At 33.5% G+C, this 19216-nt stretch overlaps 1 protein-coding gene and 1 long non-coding RNA gene across 6 annotated transcripts in view; one reads left to right on the top strand and one right to left on the bottom strand.

The window, feature by feature from the left end:
* LOC126698962 (adenylylsulfatase HINT3) overlaps positions 1–17685 on the bottom strand; it is a 67329-nt gene extending 49644 nt beyond the window's left edge. For 2 of the 5 annotated variants that reach the window (XM_050396505.1, XM_050396507.1), the window contains exons 1-5: positions 17331–17685; positions 16268–16323; positions 12148–12205; positions 11111–11177; positions 7567–7622 (exon numbers count right to left, since the gene is read on the bottom strand). In XM_050396505.1, the coding sequence (XP_050252462.1) occupies positions 7567–7622; positions 11111–11177; positions 12148–12205; positions 16268–16323; positions 17331–17540 (447 nt within the window). In that variant the 5' untranslated portion in view covers positions 17541–17685. Of the gene's footprint in view, positions 1–6984; positions 7211–7293; positions 7348–7566; positions 7623–11110; positions 11178–12147; positions 12206–16267; positions 16324–17330 lie in introns of those variants that run through there. The other 3 variants (XM_050396503.1, XM_050396504.1, XM_050396506.1) reach the window with 3 other exon arrangements.
* Positions 4695–6808, top strand: LOC126698964 (uncharacterized). Its single transcript, XR_007646655.1, has 3 exons — positions 4695–4799; positions 6326–6391; positions 6518–6808. It is a non-coding gene; the product is annotated as an uncharacterized LOC126698964 (long non-coding RNA).
* Positions 17686–19216: the final 1531 nt, after the last annotated feature.

Here is a 19216-nt window from a genome sequence, read left to right as displayed (position 1 = left end):
TGACAATAAATTTGTTTCGAATTTGCTAATATGTCATCAGCTTTATGTCATCCAGAAAATGGAAAAATGCTATCTACTTAATTAGGTGCAACTGGACCGGTGACCCAATTATTTTCATAGCTTTTACTGTATTCAATAATGTCTTTCTCATGGTTGGAATTTCATAAAAGTTGGAGGTTGCACAATTCTTTGAACCTGTTTCTTTTTTCTTTCCTTATGTGTCTATTATTTATATATTTATATAAATATATAAATATATAGTTGTATAAATATATACATATTTTTATATTTATAAATATATACATATATTTATATAAATCTATATATTTATATAAATATATATATATATTTATATTTATATTTGCATTTAGTTGTATAAATATATAAATATATTTCTATAAATATATAAATATATAAATATATTTCTATAAATATAAATATAAATAAATATAAAAAAAAAAATATATATATATATATAAATATTTAAACATATAGTTGTATAAATATAAATATATATACATATTTAAACAACCAACTAATATACATAAGGAGCCCTGCTTGGGCTTCCAGGCCGGTTACTCAAAAAAAAAAAAACTAATATTACGAAACAAATATACATATTTAATACAAACAAATATCTTATTAGGAAACAAATATAAATATTTAATACAAACAAATATCTTATTAGGAAACAAATATAAATATTTAATACAAACAAATATTTTATCAAGAAATGGCATGACAAATTCAATGCAAGCAACACTTTTTAAAGCAGCTATATACACTAAACAACCAACTAGATAGTGAGGAGGAGACCCTTACTTGACATGAGGATGAGCAAATATACTGCGGAGATTGTATGAGAGTGAGAGGAGCAATGTTTTGCTGCTGATGTATGAGAGTTTATGAGAGTTGTATGATGTTTTGTGAGAGTTGTTGAGAGAGGTTTTGTGATAGAAGTTGCTGAGGGTGTGAGTTGTGTGAGGCAGTCAAAATATTTTCTGAGAGTTGTGTGAGAGGTTGTGTGAGAGTTTTTTATTACAGACCAATCACCCAAAAATAAAACACGGATATGACCAATGCCAAAACAGTGCTGGTCAGACTTTTCTTTATAAGCTTTGCACATTCAAAATGACATGACCAATCACTCAAAAACAAAGACTTGATGGCACGCCCAAAAGAGACCAAAAATACAACACAATAGCTGGTCAGCTTTGCACAAAAACACAGACTTGATGGACTTGATGGCACGCCCAAAAGAGACCAAAAATACAACACAGTAGCTGGTCAGCGTAAGGTTCAAAAACAGACTTGATGTCAGATATTCTCTGCATGGACTTGATGGCACACAAGAGACCAAAAATACAACACAGTAGCTGGTCAGCGTAAGGTTCAAAAACAGACTTGATGTCAGATATTCTCTGCACGCCCAAGACAAAAAACATAGACACGACCAAGACGTGTGAGTGTGGGGTTTGACTGTGTGAAAATCGAGTCTCTGAGACTCGATTTTACTTTAAGTAAATCGAGTCTCATAGACTTGATTTCTACGTGTTCTCCACGTAGAAATCGAGTGTCTGAGACTCGATTTCTACGTGGAGTACACGTGGAAATCGAGTCTCAGACACTCGATTTCTGCGTGTACTCCACGTGGACTTTTGGCATAGAAAACCAGGTAAACCGAGCCTTAGAGGCTCGATTTAGAGGCCCTAAATCGACCCTCTAAGGCTCGAGTTGTTACAATCACAAATTGTTTGCAAACGGGGCCAACTAACTGAATAGTTAGTTTTTTAATGCTAGTTTCCTACAATCTCCGATAAAGTGTTTGGCTTAGTTTTGGATTGAAAATTTTGAGTTTGGATGATTGGATCTGAAAACACAATTTTAGTGTTTTCACATGTCTGTGCTATGAGTTACATGATATTTTAGTAAAAACATAAAAATAATGGACCGACCTAAAATATTGCATCAATTTTCTTTCTTTCTTCGTGTCACACGCCTGGTTCACTCTTTCTTTCTATTTTTAAATTTTTTTTTTCTTTTTCTTTCTTCCTTCTTCACTCCAATGCCATTCTTCTCTTCTCTTTTCTTTCTTTGTTTCTTCTTAGCTGCTTCTTCATTTTTCTTCATCTCTTCACACCGATTTTTTTCTTTCTTTCTTCATACCCTTTTTTTTTTCTTTCTTTTTTCTTGATGGGTTGTTACAGTCTTTTCTAGGCATTTTTGGCTTTGATTTTTGAACTAGATTTTTTTTAGATTTTTTTTTTTTTTGGATATTTTTTCGGTTTGTGATGTTTATGCTACTTATGGGTTAATGATATGAAGTTAGAGTTTCAAATATCAACACCAAACCCTTAAAACTTAAAACTGAGATCTTTTGGCTTCAGTTTCTAGGTTTATTTTATGAGATCAAAGCCTTTTTTTTTTCCCCCACTTTGCATTCTTCTTTTATCTTCATGTTGTAGCCGTTGGGTTATGTTTAAAGAGATGAAGATGTGAAGTGGAGAGGGTGCATTTTGCTGAGCATTAATTTTTGTGGGTTCCACAACTTTACTTAAAATTGAGTTTTTGAATTGAAATACCACTGAGAATTTCTAGCCAAACACACTACCAATAGAATTATGGGAAAATTGAGTTAGAGATATGAGAATTGAGTAATGAGTTTGAGTGATGATATTTGAGTGTTGAGATATGAAAATTGAGTTAGCACCAAACCAAACAAGACCGTTCGAATATTGCAATAACTTAAATCCAGTTTCATCAAAGACCTTAGAGCATGTTTGGTACGTGTATTTAAACAACAGTTTTTAGTTTTTTTGAAAATACGTATAGGTGAAAAAGTGTGTGAAAATACTTGTAATGTTGTTGTGTTTAAATATATGTACCAAACGAGAAGCCTTGTAAACAACACTCTATCATGCCCATGAGATCAAGACTTCTTTTTTGTTGCATTAAAGGAAAACTTAGGAGCTTATTGAATGATTTAGATTATAGCCCCACACATCCACAAAGGTAGCCCTGTTATAGTAGTTCCACTCACGTCTAGCTTTTCTAGGCCTTCAATATTACCCAAATTCTCTAGTAATTCATCAAGTTTTGAGCAGCCAGATTGAGAATTTTTAGAGACATCAAACAACAACATGCATTTGAAAGACTTGAAAGGTTTTTACAGTCCCTTAGATCCAATTCAAGAAGGCCAGTTAAATACTCCACTGATAATGGTAGATATTTTATAACTGTCCCACTAAAACAAAGTTTCGACAAACGTGACATGTCTCCTACAATTTCTGGAAACTTCTTTAGTCTTGAACAACCACCAAGATTGAAAATTTCAAGTGCTTCCAATCTAATCTTGTGAGGAAGGCTTTCAAGACATTTGCAACCATTCAAATCCAATCGAATAAGTTTTTTGAGATCTTCTATAGATGCATGAATTTTATATAGTCTTGTACAATGTCGAAAAATCAATTGCTTAAGCGCAATCAAGTTTTGAGAGTCACTTAGGTCAATGAGTTTTAACTCGTCTAAATTTTTCTATAAACCAAAAAATATATATATATTAGATAAAATCAAGCCTTAATGAAAATGAATAAAATGCACATTTGCATAACTAAAAATCTTACCATGTTTCCATTCCATAGTTGTTTGATGCCACTATAATGCATTCTCAATTCGACAAGTTTGTTTAGTTGGAAATTGGTTGGTAAACATTTTATATGACATCCATGCCATTTGAGAAGATGTAACTCATTAGAAAGATAACTGAGGCCTTGTGGAAGTTGCACCTTACCTCTAATGAGGTCTTTTGGAAGTTGCATATTACCATTCATGAAGTCCTCTAGAAGTTTCTCACAACTAATTTTAAGCAATCTCAAAATTTTCATTTTTGAGAAGGCTTCAGCACTCAGGTGTTCCACTTTTTAAATAGGTATATTTAGCATTATGCCTTCAACTACCTTTGTTCCCTAATAAACAAAAACAATGAAATTAAAATAATTGGTAAATTCTTAGAAAAATTTATAATAACATAAATACTTCTTTAAGTTTAGGCTTGTACTAGTCAACTTACAATATTATTCTTCAACACATGAATGACATCATCATAAATCCACAACCTATTACATCCAACAGGCTCTTTAGGAGATTCATGATGAACGATTTCTTGACCCATATCTTGTAGCAAATCATGCATCCACAAAGTTCCATGTTCATCAATAGTTATGAGAGATTTGTCCTTAAGAACACCAATATTGTAGTCTGGATAATAGCAAAAACTTTCCAGTATATCTCTTATGCAATTTATGTTCTCCCCTTTGAAAAAACATGCAATATCTAAAAACAATCTTTTTTGTGTATTTGTTAACCCATTAAAGCTTATTTGAGGTATATTCAAAATGTTGGCAAAATTTGCCAAATAGTATAATTCTGGAAAAATTTTAGGTGGATGGCATGTGTTCGAAGTTTATTAGTTAATTGGACTCTTTTTGGAAGTCGAGTATCGCAAAATTGACTTCCAACCAAAATCGATTATGGTAAACTCGTCTTCCAGCATATAAATAAGTCTGACATGGATTAAAAAAAGGAAAAAAGCCACGTAGAAGTCGAGTTCACTATACTTGAACTTAGGTTAAAAAAAATTTCATGGGGGGTAAAAAGGGGAATTCGAGTTTAATAAAATCGATTTTGAGATTCCATCATCCTACACCGTTTCCTTCTCTTCTATAACCTGCTCTCTCTCTCCAGTGTCCCTCTTCGTCCATCATCTTCCTCTGTGGCAAGGAATCTGACTCAACCAGCAGGTTCGTTCTCTCTCTCTCTCTCTCTCTCTCTCTCTCTCATGCGATTCTTTCTCTTTATTTATTGGCTGAAATGAAATGGGTTTTGATTTGCTTTTTAGGTTTAGTGATTTGGAGATTTGGGTTTCATTTGATTTGTGTTTAGTTTTTATTTGTTTTTGTGTTTTTGTTTCGGGCATTGCTCCTATTGCTGAAGCTAGCAAGTAATTGCTCTCAGTCTCAGATATCAAATTTTTGAAAAATTTGATTCATTTAAGAGAAAATTGCAGATCTATATATGTATTATGTTTACACTTAGCATTGTGAATCTGTTGGGTTGTTGATGATGAAAGTCTTGGCAATGTATTTCCAGAAACAGGTTCAGTTTGTGCATCTCATTCATCCCATACGTCACTAATATATCAATAGTGGAGCACATACAGTAGTGGTTACGATAGGAGCAGTGCTTATTGCTTAGTAGTGTTGATACTTTAATTTTGGATTTATTTCTCAGGTCTCATTTTTCCTAAGCCAAACAAACCCAAGTGTGGAAGAAGTATATTCATCATTTGGATTCATAAAATTAGCAAATGTTTTACTTTGAAATGAAGAGTTGCAATTACTATCTTTCATCACATTTATATCAACTTTGAGGTATTTGATGAATCCGTGTATCTTTCATGTATTCAATCACGCGAGATAGTATGTTTTGTAGATGCTAGATGATAGCCTTTAAAATCTTTTATCAGAAGTTGTATATAACTTTTGTAACTTATTTTTTCCCCTTTTAGGGGGTGGGGAATTTGTAAATAATCAATAATTTTATGACCTTCAGAGCTAACCTTTACAGAAAGGTGCATATGAAATTTGTCTAACTTTTGTTCATGATTTAGAAAATAATATTATTAATATACATATACTAATATAAGTCATTATACTAGACAATACTCCATAATGAAAAATAATTTCTTGAGAGTTTTATAGGGTTGTCTCTTTTTTGGTTTCTGCTTAAATTGTTTCCTTATGAAAAAAAATAAAACCTTTATCATACATGCTTGAGTTGTTCCTTATAGTGGTTCAATGAGTTATGTGAATTTGGTATAGGTTGATCAGTGTATTTTTTGTCAATGGCTTGTAATTTGTGAATAATAATAGAAGTATTTATTGGATATCAGAAGAATGTAAAGCGCAAATTATGGCAAGGACTACATGAAAATGAAATTGAAAAATGAAGTTTGGTGACCATGTTACATTTGCAACAATAATTAAAGAGAAGTGCAGAAATAGAGTTTACTTATTATTCTTTCAAGAAAATTTTGTGCATTGCTTAGTTTGACAACAGGAGGAATGTGATATTGTAGTGCACACTCATCAATTAAATGTTTTTATAAATTCATTGTTCTATATAAAACTTTATGTTTAAATGTTTTTATAAATTCATTGTTCTATATAAAACTTTATGTTTAGTCTATCGTCAAATTAAGTTTTCTAAAGGTTTCAGTTGGACAATCTCTCAATGTTTTTCCTTTCCTCTTATTTCCTTTCTCCAGAAGGTTTTGCAATATCTCCACAACCTTGGGATTGTGCATAGGGATGTAAAACCAGCAAATATTCCTGTAAATATCTTCCTTAAGTTCTTGATCTTGTTTTCAGTTGGTATTTTTATTTTCTAAATTCAGTATCAGAATTTTTATTTTTACTTGAAGGTGGTTAACTAATGTATATGTTTCTGAAAAATGCAGCTTGGCAAAAACCTTTACCCACACCTAGCAGATTTTGGTTTGGCAGAATACAAAAAAGATCTGAAACGAGTTTCTGTTGATAAGTGGAAATCAACTGGCAAGCCAACTGGGTTTGAACTAATTTCTGTCACACCCTCTTGTACAAATTTCTCCAGCAGTGTTTAGTGTAAACAACATACTATATTTAGTGTATACAATATACTATGATAAATAGGGTGTTTTCAGTGAATCTACCTATGCCTTTATTTTTAATAATCTGATGTGAATAAAAAAAAAAAAAAAAATTTTGAACTAGGGTCTTATAAAGCATATTTAATTTTTTTTTTTTTAATACTATTAAGTATTAAGGTGAAAGCCATGCTCTCTCTCTTGCCTGCCTTTGTTGCAAGTATTAAACTTCCAACACAAGCCACCTTTTCCAATCTAACAAAATTAAAAACAAAAAAAAAGGGGGTAAAGAAAATAAATACAGGTAGAAAATAAAACGATCCATTTATGCTAGTCAACCCAGAAAAACTGCATGTATTTACAAGATGCATACCATCATGGCATAAATTACAACTGCAGATCAATGACCCACTAATTTCCTGTGAGACCATTCTTGGTGTTGTTCGATACTGATAACTGTTCTCGAACACTATCTACAAGTTTAAAAACATCCTGGTCCAACTTTAGGCGACGCCTCCGTAAACTCTGCAAAACATCAACATTCACATATCTCTACCTCGTGTATGTTATTGTCCCAGAATTGAGAAATATAAGCAAGCAATACATACCTCAGAAGGCCACAAGCAATCATGCGCCTTTCGAGGGATTATATGAATATGAGTCTGAAATTTATATAGCAAAATTAGCAAAGGCTAATATTTTCCTATGTTTACGTTTTAAGACAAAACAAAAAAAAACTAGTCTACTAAAATAGTTGACAGGCAGCAGTGGTCCTGATGCATTTGACATTCAGTTTTAATAAGATTCAGACTTAATATTTTATAGTGGACATATCGGAACTCGAATATAGATGAAGAGGAAAAAAAATGATATTTACTTACATGAAATATAACTTGTCCAGCAGATGCACCATTGTTAACTACCAAGTTGAATGAATCTGCATGAAATACTTCCAGTTAAGTTGTTATAATGCTAAAATATTGATGAAAACTTAACAACTAAATAACAGTTCAATTCTGCTGGTATATATTCACATTCCACTCTAAACAGAGAAAAGCACTTTGAATTTGATGTGATTTTTTTTTTTTTTTTTTTGTTGGGGGGGAGGGGGGGGGGGGGGGGGGGGTGGGTATATGAATGATAAGATTTCATTAGTCAAAAACAAAGCAGAGAAACATAAAACTAACAGATAGAAACACAACAGAATATCTGTACCAAGACTGTTGCCAATCCCCTTATGCTGGACAACCAGCAACCAGAAATTTTGAACACCAAAACAACTCATGAAGCCAACACAAAGTTAGGAATCTTGCACATGCTGTAGAGAATCCTGTTTCGTATTTTGTTTTTAATATTCTTACACCAAGTAACTCTTTTCTGAATCAGCTGCCTTTCTGTACTAACACTTCCCCCCAGGGGCGGAGCTAGGAATTTTGATTTGAGGGGGCCGAGATTAAACTATCTCGTAGTGAGTCACAATTCAAGAAAAACTCAAAATACTACATATATGTTTTTGTGCATTAGTTTAATCAATGCAATTCTTATTAGCACTTAACAAAACTAAATGACCAATTAAGTATCTTAAGTTCATTTTCCCTTCTAAGTTTCTCTAGTCCTTTTAACAAACCATAAGTTCAAACCATTCAAGAAATTAAATATAAATATAACAACTACATATATAAGAAGATATAATATTTTTAGAAAATAAAAACAACAAAATCCTTATAAACCAATATGAAATTATATATAAAAATACAAGATGACTTTCACATTTGGCTATTTGAGTAGAATAGAAGCCAAAAATGAAATTTTGAATAAAGCTTATTGATTGGTTTATTAAAAAAAAAAAAAAAAAAAGGAGAAGAATACTCTAGTACTTCTCAAGATCTTAAAGTAATTTTTGCTAGTTCCAAATTATCTCAGCACTAGTTTTTGAGACAAAATTATAAATTTTATGCAAAGGAAAGAAGAATACAAAGCCAAAAGAATGGCCACAGCAAAATAGAGCAGAAAAAATAGAGAAGGAAAAATAGCAATAGGTATATTCAATAATAGAGAGCAACATTTACTAGCAAGTAGCAACAAATGCGGAAAACAATATCAGCTTACAACATAGAGCAATATAATGTACAATAAAGAGCAATATCAGCTCAAACCAGATCAAGAAAAATATATTGAAGCTTTGGAATTGAAAAAGTAAAATTTCTAATCAAGCCAATGGTCTAACATGTGAAGGAGTTTCAATAGTAAAGACTAATAATAAATGAGGGAAAATATTAAAAGATGAAAAGCAAGTTTGGAAGGAACACTAAACGTGGACAAATGGGAGGGCCAAATAATTTTTCATGTAGGGGCCAGTTCTTAGAAATATGGTTCAAGTGCAATTTTACCTGCTCTAATTTAAAAAAAAAAAAAAAAAAAAAAAAAAAAAAAAAAAAAAAACCTTTGATGGCCCCCCCCACCCCCCCAAGTCACCAACGTAGCTCCACCCCTGCTTCCCCCATGTGATGTAGCATTCCTTTCAAGACAAATATGGTAGACCTTTTTTCTTGTATTTTGTATTCTTTCGATTTTTATAGTTAAGAAAATCTAAAATTGGTTCTCTAATACCTAATTTTCCATGAAATTTTAAAAGTGCCACAGCAGGTATCCAAAGAGCACTAAATGATCCCGCCTCTTGGGCAGTGTACTTGCTGTTTAGCACAATATCAGTGACCCCATTGTACCATGATACCAACACTCTCTGTGAGTAACTATTTAGTTGCTTAATCAGATTCCTGCTATATAATCTTATCTTCTTTGTTGGATTTTTTAGATACATGTGGTTTTGTTTAACGCTTTGTTTCCCATTGTACACTACCTGTGTACCAGGGGAACTGCTTTCTTTGTTGTACCTCTTTTTTATTTTCAATGAAGTTTTTATTTACCAATCAAAAAAAAAAAAAAAAAAGCCAAACCTAAATTAGAGGACCACTTTCATCAGGTCTTATTGCAATCAATGCAACTATTAGTCTATTACTGAAGATGGAGACAATTTATTACGGAAGGTGGTACATCATGAAATTAATAAATCAGAACATATTGCCAACCCTAACCAAGCTGTAGTTCTCCCAGATTAAACAGGAGAGAGCAACTAATGGCTGTAAATAACACAAACAGATATATTTATATATATATATATATATATGGGTGTGTGTGTGTCATGAAATTAATAAATCACAACATATTACCCACTGTAACCAAGCTGTTGCTCTCCCAGTTTAAATAGTATATATGTGTGTGTGTGCGCGCGCGCATGCATGTTCATAGCTTTATATATTACACCAGGTATCAAACTGACAGGTTGAATCCTAAATAACTTCTTATGAGACTCAATGTCAAGTTTACTACTAAGGTTATTTTTCACCCTATAGCCCATACATTCCATGTTGATCTAAGTTAGAATCATCTCATTAGTGTAATCCTTATCAAAAAAATTTCTACTTTATATCTATAGATGGAATTTTGGGTTTGTGCATTTAATTAATGATACATATCGCCGTCCAAACAACAAAATTATGGCATGCATAATGGACATCATAGGCATAACTATCTAAGAATTTTTTTTCTTTGATAAATAAAACTATCTAAGAATTTTAAGTTTGGATCATTGTATTTTTTGAATTCTCCGTTTGGGTGAGCTTATTTTCATCAGTTTATTTAGTTCATTGTGTAAAAATACAGTTATACCTTAAAAAGGTCATACTTTAAAAAGCCATACATTCTCTTTTGAGTTGAAAGTAAGCTCATCCAAATGAAGCCTTTCCATTTTGTTTCTCTCCATTGCTTTTTTTAGTTTTCTTGTATGTTTCCCTCCTAGTACAACTGTGCCCTTTTCTTTTCCTTTTCCTTTTTTTGAAACTTTTTTATAATAAACTTTATTAAACGCCACTATTCCCACCAAAGTGTGGTAAAGGGGGGTGTCTTCAGATATTTTTCAACAACTGTGTTCAAGACTCGAATATGCGCACTTGTGCCCAAGATTACTGAGTGTTGGTTCTACCTAAAGAAGATTAGAACTAGTGATTTCTGCTTCATGAGGCATGGTTCTTTGACACCTAGACCAACCAATTGTAGAGTTTCAAAATTCTGAGAAAAATGTAGAATAGGAGTAGATTGGTGGCTTTTTTTCCAATGACCGGTATATGTTTTGTCTTTTTGGACCATCTGCATCGTCACAATTTAGCCAACCCAATCCAACAAAACCCACAGTCACTACTAACTGTTTCTAAAGAAAAATCAAATTCCCATGCTGTTTGTATTTTAAGCAATAACATTAAGTAAGGTAATCATGTAGGTGGCCATTTTAATTTTTATACTCTTTCGGTTAAAAAAGAAAGAAAAGAACAGTCATAATTGTGATTGCAGTGAGCCATAAGTACATACCACTGTCAGTAGCTTTCATTATTGCACTGCTGATGAAGGGCACTTTTGAACACATTGCAGCCACCACCTGCACAATAAGTTGACTAGGAGACATGAAAAGAATTTATATTTGGATGCCTAGAGAGAGAGTGAAAGAGAGAGGCGTGCTATAAATCCTTTTACTGCTCTGTACTCCTTGCACAGATACTAATAACAAAGAACTTTAGCTTAATAGATGTACAAGAAATGAGAGAGTTGACATATCATGAGATGAAGCTCTAAAAATCAAAAAATTGTTAGCCTCCTTGAATAACTTTAAAACATCCAACAAGATCTATATAGGTAAGAAAAAATGCATGTGCATATGTAAAAAATCTTCCACAAATATCATTGAATTCAAGGAAAGAAGCAGAGGCAGAATTACATATATGCTTAGGGGTAAACTTACTAAAATCTCAAGATTTACACTTTATATTTCAGTTTAATTTTACATTAAATATAGAGGTGTGTACCCCAAATATTCTTATTTCCTAGATGATATTATGTGCTTTCTAAGTTGACTAATTTTTCATAATTATTAGTACTTCGGCCCTCCCTATCTTGAATTTTTTGTTTGGCCCAAGAAAATAGGTTATATTGACTATCAAGAAATGCCTATCAAAGGGAGAGAGAGAGAGGGTGGGGGGACTATAGTTAAAATGCATGTTGTCACTCCAAGTGCTCCTAAACAACAACAGAAGTAAAAAACAGGGCTCACAAAAATTATAATTTTAACTTCACTTCTTTGGGGTTTAACCATTGATCTTCTTACACATGCACTTACGCATAATAGATTTTGACGCACACGTTAAAAAAATTCACTAACTACATTATCTAATACAAAGATGTTTAAAAGGAAAGCAACACTACTGTTAAAAAATGTCTACACTAGAAAATTTGTGAAGGCTTTCTATACATGATGCAAATTGATCATGTCTCTATAGACATAATACAAAATGATTGGATCTACATAGATGTCATGTGATACAAACCGACTATACTCACTTAAAATTACTTACAGATGGTGGAGTGGCTTCCAATGAACAAAAATGAGATTTTGGGATGATAAGAGAATGCCTGGGGAACAAAGAAAAGAAAAATACAATAAATAGAAGACATAATGATGTCAAAAGAAAATCTCAAACAATGCATCTCTTGGTTTTTTATTTTTTATTTTTTTTATTGGTATAGGGATCCATTCAGAGCCAATTTTAGCAACTCATTCCTTTTTCACCTGTAATTTGCAGGTGCACCCAATTAGTGTTGAAGGGGCAAAGAAAGGATAAATGGATGCAATACAGCTTCACTCAGCAAGTGAAAATAATCAGGTTTTGAGGTTTCAGAATTCCAATGGGATGAAAGAATTGCAAGAGGCATCAAGGCACAAAAAATTGCATGAAAGCATTCAGGTGGCACATAATGCTTGGCATAACGGCATTCTGAATTCTTATCTCTGAATCATATTGTAGGTTTCACACACAAAATTTGTTTTTGATAGGTAAGTAGGTTCACACACAAAAGAATAGGTTAAGTCTCTCAAGCACCTTGATTCATCACTAAAAGCAAAATTTGGTAGATCCAAGTTTCAATTATAACTGTGCAATGACTAACATTTCCAGTGCCCAAAAAAAAAAAAAAAAAGAATTAAAAAAAGCATAAACTTTGTTGACCCTCTAATACTGGTGCATTCAACATCCCAATCTCTTAGAATGGTAAGTGGTCACTATATTTTTCAATTTTGATAAGAAGGTAACTATAGTAATAACTGATAGCAATTTTATTCACAATACTTTGCATCGTTTTCTCCCATTGTAAGCTTTACCCAAACATTAAGCTACTAATCCAAAATCTTACTCAACCTTCAAGTTTGTAGTGTCCACCATTAGTCCATTTTGAAAACGCTAAAGCAAACTTCTGTTGTCATCTCTATCAAGCCTTCCATTACGCTATAGCTTATATTATCACACCATATTTGTCTAATTCAGGGTTGCCAGCATACCAATATCTTACAAGTCACTACATTCTAGTAGAATTCAGAAATATTTATTCAATAAATGTTTAAAGCACTGGAAACGAGTTTTAGCCTTGCTAGCATATCAAGTGGGTCTTCATGTATTTAACTAGGTGAAAAATTCAGTTTTTGCCAATCTAAGTTTTGAAGCTTTTGATACCTGGTTAGTTCCAAAATTCTCTCTAATAGTTCCATGATGGTAATACAACTATGTAATTTGGATTCTTTTTCTTTTTGGTGAATTGGCAGTTAACACACACACCCCCAATGGGCTTTGAACCCACAACCTCACCATTCACCCATTTTTATGGGAGAAGGTACTACCATTTGAGTTAGAGCTCATTGGCATAATGATGTGCTTTGAATTACTCATGTTATATTTACTTTTGACACTTGAGATTTTTTCACCAGTAGCAACCCAACGGGCCTATGAGCTATGTGATGAAGGCATTCTCTCCCATCTTTCTAACCTCAATCCTAGTTGTCTACCAATCTAGATGGCACCTTCTCAATACTGAGGTCCCCCTCCCCCTCCCCCCCCCCCCCCCCCCCACCCCCCAAAAAAAGAAAAAAAAAGAAAAGAAAAAAAATCAAGTTTCATTTAAAAATGGGTCCTTAGAGTTCGTTTCAAAACTTATATGTTGTTTGGATTAGCACTAAGAGGTTTTCCATTAATGCCTATAGAAAAACCTCATCTTAAACAGTTACCAAGTATTTGACTATTTGCTTGATTGAAGTTGGTGCTGAATTCTCAGTTTCATTGGATTTGCTAAGATCCCTAATGCTCACTCAACATAAACATGCTAACTCATCCTAACACAAGAAGCATGACTAACATAAGAAGCATCACAAGTAGATGCAAATATATCCCAATCTTTCCCCTCACCCCAAGCCCAGAAAAGAAGGGTTAATTCTGTTAGACTTTAGAATTTGTAACCTATTTATGATTAGATACTACAAGTCTGTTTTCACAGGTGGTGTCAAAATGCTCTGTTTATGAGTACAAAGAATTGAACAGCTATTAGCACGGATTAAAGGAAGCAGGATCTCTTCGTCGGCAATATTTCCCTCAGAAAACTCAGAAGAATAACAGGGTAACCAGGGCAGAGATGCAGAAAGCTGTGAAAGGAGATGTGGAATTGTAGGCAAGCTTTAAATCTAGTGACAAGCTCTTCCTCAAGGAGTACGCATGAAAGAATGAATGTAAAAGTTGTGAAGTACAAAGAAAGGAAGTTAACAAGGAATGACTTCAAGTAACAATTTCTAGCTGTCATTATGAGATAGGTTAAAGAAGATAATTTGAGAGAATGTATATGGGTTTTGTATGGTGGCAAATTAGTAATCTATAAGTATTTAGTGGTTAATTTGTAAGAAGAACAGGATGTAAATAATCAGAAATTTTGTACAATCTCCATAAAAAATTCCTAGATCTAGTGCTGCTCATAGGTCAGTTGGGCTTCGGTTCCATCACTCGATCCAAGCACAATCACTTTGGAAATTTAACACCTGACATAGATCGATATGCATTGGTTTATCGACTGCCGATCTTTTTCAGATAGCCAGTCAAGCTGGTTGGATTCAATGGGTGGTGAGTCAGTTAACGAATAGTGGGTGGATGTCATCAAAGCAAGCAACAATGGCAGCAAAAGGGCAACAGCCAGCAAGCAGACCCAAAATCTCATTCCAACCACAAACCAATAAATTCTTTGGAATTTATCATTGAATGACTACGAAACAAATTTAACAGCAACAAAGTTAGAACTAGACTTGCCAAGAATAAGAATCCATAAAATAACAGAAGAAGATCGTATCTAATGCTCAAAGCTCTCACTTTCTACTAGGTCTAAGAGAGGTGATTGGTAAATAGCTTTACCCTTTTTTTTTTTTTTTTGGGGGGGGGAGAGGTTGATTCCTGACTCGAACCCACAACTTGTCACTTTTGGGGAAGGCACTTGCCATTGCACCAAAAATCCATAAAATAAAAATGACCAGAATTTAAATTCACACAAAACCTCCTAACTAAGACTACTATAAAGAATGAAAACCTTTTTGAATTAGAGAAAGTGAAACTCTTAGTCTGTCCTCTTTGAGTTTCTGGAGCTTGCATAATTGCATGGATTAGATTGGATGATGTGTTTGTGTGTGTGTGTGTGTGAGAGAGAGAAAGAGAGAGAGAGTGAGAGAGAGAGTATGGAAGAGCTGAAAAAATAAGGGCAGGGGGAGGAAGAGATAAGATAAGGACTTGTGTAAAAAGAGCGGAGGGGTCTAATCCTTATAACGAATGGCTCCTTGATACCTCTGCAGCCATAGAATTGCTCAAGTTTGGTAAACTTCAGGTCAGAATGAAAACCCGACAGTAACTGATATCTTCTAGTTGCAATCTTCAGAACCCATTGTCAACTGAAACAACTAAGATTTTGGAATCACCTGGATCAGCTTGGGTCAAGTCAGATGAGGCACTTTTGCAGGTTAACCCAGTTCAAGCAATTTTCTTAGAACTTCTGTTAGCAGCTCTACAGTTTTGTCAATTCTCTAATAAACCACATAATGTCAATATCAGAGTAAGATCTAAACATCATTCTTATGCTCTACTGATCAGATCAATTATTCAGCTCTTTGAATTACTAGTTCTGTGCTAATTGTGTTCACATTCAGAACCAAATTGTAATTCATGCTTAAGATGCGGCATATATTGGCTAGAAGCAAAAAGAGCCTTATAACTAATCCAATTTATTTTATGGCATTGGGCCAAGTAATAATAATACAGATTGAACTGCAATTATCACGGCTTTAATAAAAGAAGCTTCAGCATGGAAAACCTTCAGTGTCCTAGCCCTAACTTATCTGCAGAGACAGAAGTTACTTGAAACCCCAAGGCTATAAAAGACACAAGGGTTGGCATAGTATGTGTACTGAGTAACTTTGGAGATTTCTTTAAGCTCTCAAGTAACATAACCTATAGAAACAAAATTTAAAAGGTAAAAGCTACATCACTTTTAAGGGTTAATATTTTAACGGTACCCGTTAAGACATGAACTTTAAACCACAGGAACTCGCAAACATAAAGCAAAATGAAGCCATAACAAGCAAGAAGATATAAATTGCATCTTGGATGTATGATACCTTACCCATGACTCAGTGGATTTCTGTCCAAAATACACAGGCACATATCATCTTCATAGAGCTGCAAAATCACATTCAATTGTAGAATAAGTAAAGGAAGAACCAAAGTGATCAGAAAATGCATTTTCACAGCATAACAAGAAATGAAGGCAGCAGCTTTACATTATGCATAGGATTAGGTCTTGATTTGAAATGCTTTCAGAAGAACTCATATGGGAATTTTATATTTTTGCAACCACAAATGTCTGAAGCATTAAAAATCAAGAAATTTGGTTCTATATGATTATCTTTTCAAGCAAAAAAAAAAAAAAAAAATCAGATATTCCAAGGGGAAAAAATAGATCTTGTACTTTGCCCCCATATTCCATGTAAATTGAGAGTAAAAATTATCATTTTTTTTTAGATAATTACAATATACTGCTAATCCTGCAGCTCGAACCCTTTTCCCAGATCTCCTAAGCACACTTTATCAATCGGTCCAAATATTTATCATTGAGATTCATTTACATGCATGCATCTTTTATATATCTCTCACATGCATGAGCAGTTTTAGTCCTTAAATATAAAGTAACCAGGTTTAGTCTGCAGTAAAAAAAAAAACTTATAGTGACTGTAACAAACTTAAAAGCGATTGCTTATAGTCCCTGGAAAGTAATGACATGTCAGTTTTTAGTTTAACCGCATCATTTTTTTTAAATGACTGGGCCAGTCTTTGGGTGTAAAACACAGATACACGACCCCACCCACCACAATGTTTGGGTCTACAGCTCATCCCAAGCCTCCGGCCACAACGGGTTTTAAAGATCCGTCGTGATTTAAATCGCACATAAGCCTATTTTAAAGACCCAAGTGTAGTTAAGAGCCTCAAAAAAAAAAAAAAAAAATTTTGACAAATCAAAAATTGAGACCACGAAATTCTACTTATTCCTGTGCAAGCAATAAAATAAAATTCAAAAGTCAAAATTGGAAACCCAAATCGTGAAAAACCTTAAAATTCACATTTCAATTTTTCTTTTAACAAAAAAAAGAAAAAGAAAAGGAAATATTAGAATTGAGGTGAATTATTACCTTAACAGACGGAGATTCGTTGATAATAATCTTGCAGAAAACGCAGTCGTTTTGGTGGAGATTCTTTTCGTTGTTCTCAGTCTCAGAGTCCGAATTGGAAACCCGTGAAGAAATCAGGTGGGTCGGAGCGTGACCCGAATCCGACGCCCCGAGTGGACGGAGATGGGAACAGAGAATGGAGAGCCTCCTCCTTGCCTTTGCCTCCTCCATGTCATAAAACGAACCGTTTCACGCGAACAGCAATAGCGATGAACATATTGGTTTTAGAGAGAGAGAGAGAGAGAGAGAGAGTGATTGAGACAATGGCCGTTGGTTTTGGTTCTGGTTTTATCCAGAGAAATGAATGACTGTAATGTATGAAATATATATATATATAAAATTATCATTACTAGGACTAACTAACCGACGGATTACGTTCTAAACATACGTGTCAAGTTTTGCATATATAAAAAAAAAATAATAATAATAATAATATAATCTAATATTAAATTTGTCAAAATTCATATTTAATAAAAAAATTTATTAAATAAAATTGTATTACTATTTTTAACAACCCACACCATAAATATAGAGCTACATTGACGGTGCTATTGTTAAATTTTTTAGCAATTGAGTTAGAGTAAACGGCCATTTTTGGCAGTCTACTATAGCACAAAAGTTATAAAAAAAATTATATTTTTAATATTCATTTCTTCTGTTTTTCAATTAAAATAACTTCTCTTTATCTCTCTCACTATTCTCTCTATTTTCTTCTTTTTTTTCACACCAGCTCTCTCTCTCTCTTTCTCCCTCTCCCCAGCCCTCTCGCCCAAGCCCTTTCTTGCTCGTCCCTCTCTCTCACTATGGTTCGTGGTTCCAGTTTGGTTCATGGTCTGATTTTCAATGGTGCTTTGGTGTCCGATAGTATTTTTGGTAGTCAGATGATGGGGCTTTAGTGGTCTGAATTGTGCTCTGATGGTCTGACCTATTGTCCAATAGGATTTTCTATGGTCTAATCTAATTTTCATTAGTTCTTCATGGGTCTGGTTTGATTTTTGATGGTGGTTGGTGTTTTTGTTTTTTCTTTTTCTTTTTCTTTTTTGGGCTGCTGGTGGTGGTGGTGGTGGTGATGTGTTAGTAGTGGGGTAGGGATTGTGATTTGGTTGTGATTTTGGTGGTTAGGGGTTGCAGTTATGGGTGTCGGTGTCAATGGCAGTGGCAGTGGTTGAATGGGTTTCGTGGCCAGTGGGCTGTGGTGGCCAGTGTTTTTTATATATATATAAAAGGTGGTGGCTGGCGGTGGGTGTAGGTTTGCTAGGTTGAGAAGGAAGAGCTGTGAGTTTGTTGGTGGAGAGAGAGAGAAAGAGAAACATAGAGGAAGAATAAATAAATAATAAAGAAAAAATATTTAAATGAAATTGTAAAAAAAATAGAATTATTAATGTTGGGTTTTTTTTTTTTTTACCAGATAAAATTTCTTTTTTATTCTAATCTAAGTGTATATGTGTATAAAGTTTTTTTTTTGGAAACTTGAACACTGTCTCTTGCCCCCCACATCTCAAAGCACTTATACTTGGTGGTTGGGTGTCTTGTAAAGTGGGGTGTTAGAATAGATAAAATAATCTTTTGAGTTGCTAAAAACTAAATTTTTTAACATTATCACTATGAATACTCTTAGTTTACAACCAAGTTTGTAGTTAAATATTGTCATTTTTATATTTTTCCATAAAAGTTGTATAAAATTTTTTTCTAATGTAGGTCATTAACAAATGCTCTAAAGTACTGTTAACTTGACTCAAGTTTATAAATTTAAAAATGCTTCTTCTTTTATTGTGGTAATTACGCTATTCTCCCTTAAGGTTTAGGAGACTAACTCTCCATCCCAAACCTAAAGAAACTTAATCCTA

Source organism: Quercus robur, chromosome 9 (assembly GCF_932294415.1).
Source record: "Quercus robur chromosome 9, dhQueRobu3.1, whole genome shotgun sequence".
Lineage (NCBI taxonomy): Eukaryota > Viridiplantae > Streptophyta > Magnoliopsida > Fagales > Fagaceae > Quercus > Quercus robur.
Note: the sequence above shows the minus strand (reverse complement) of the source record. Positions and strands in the feature narration are given on the sequence as shown.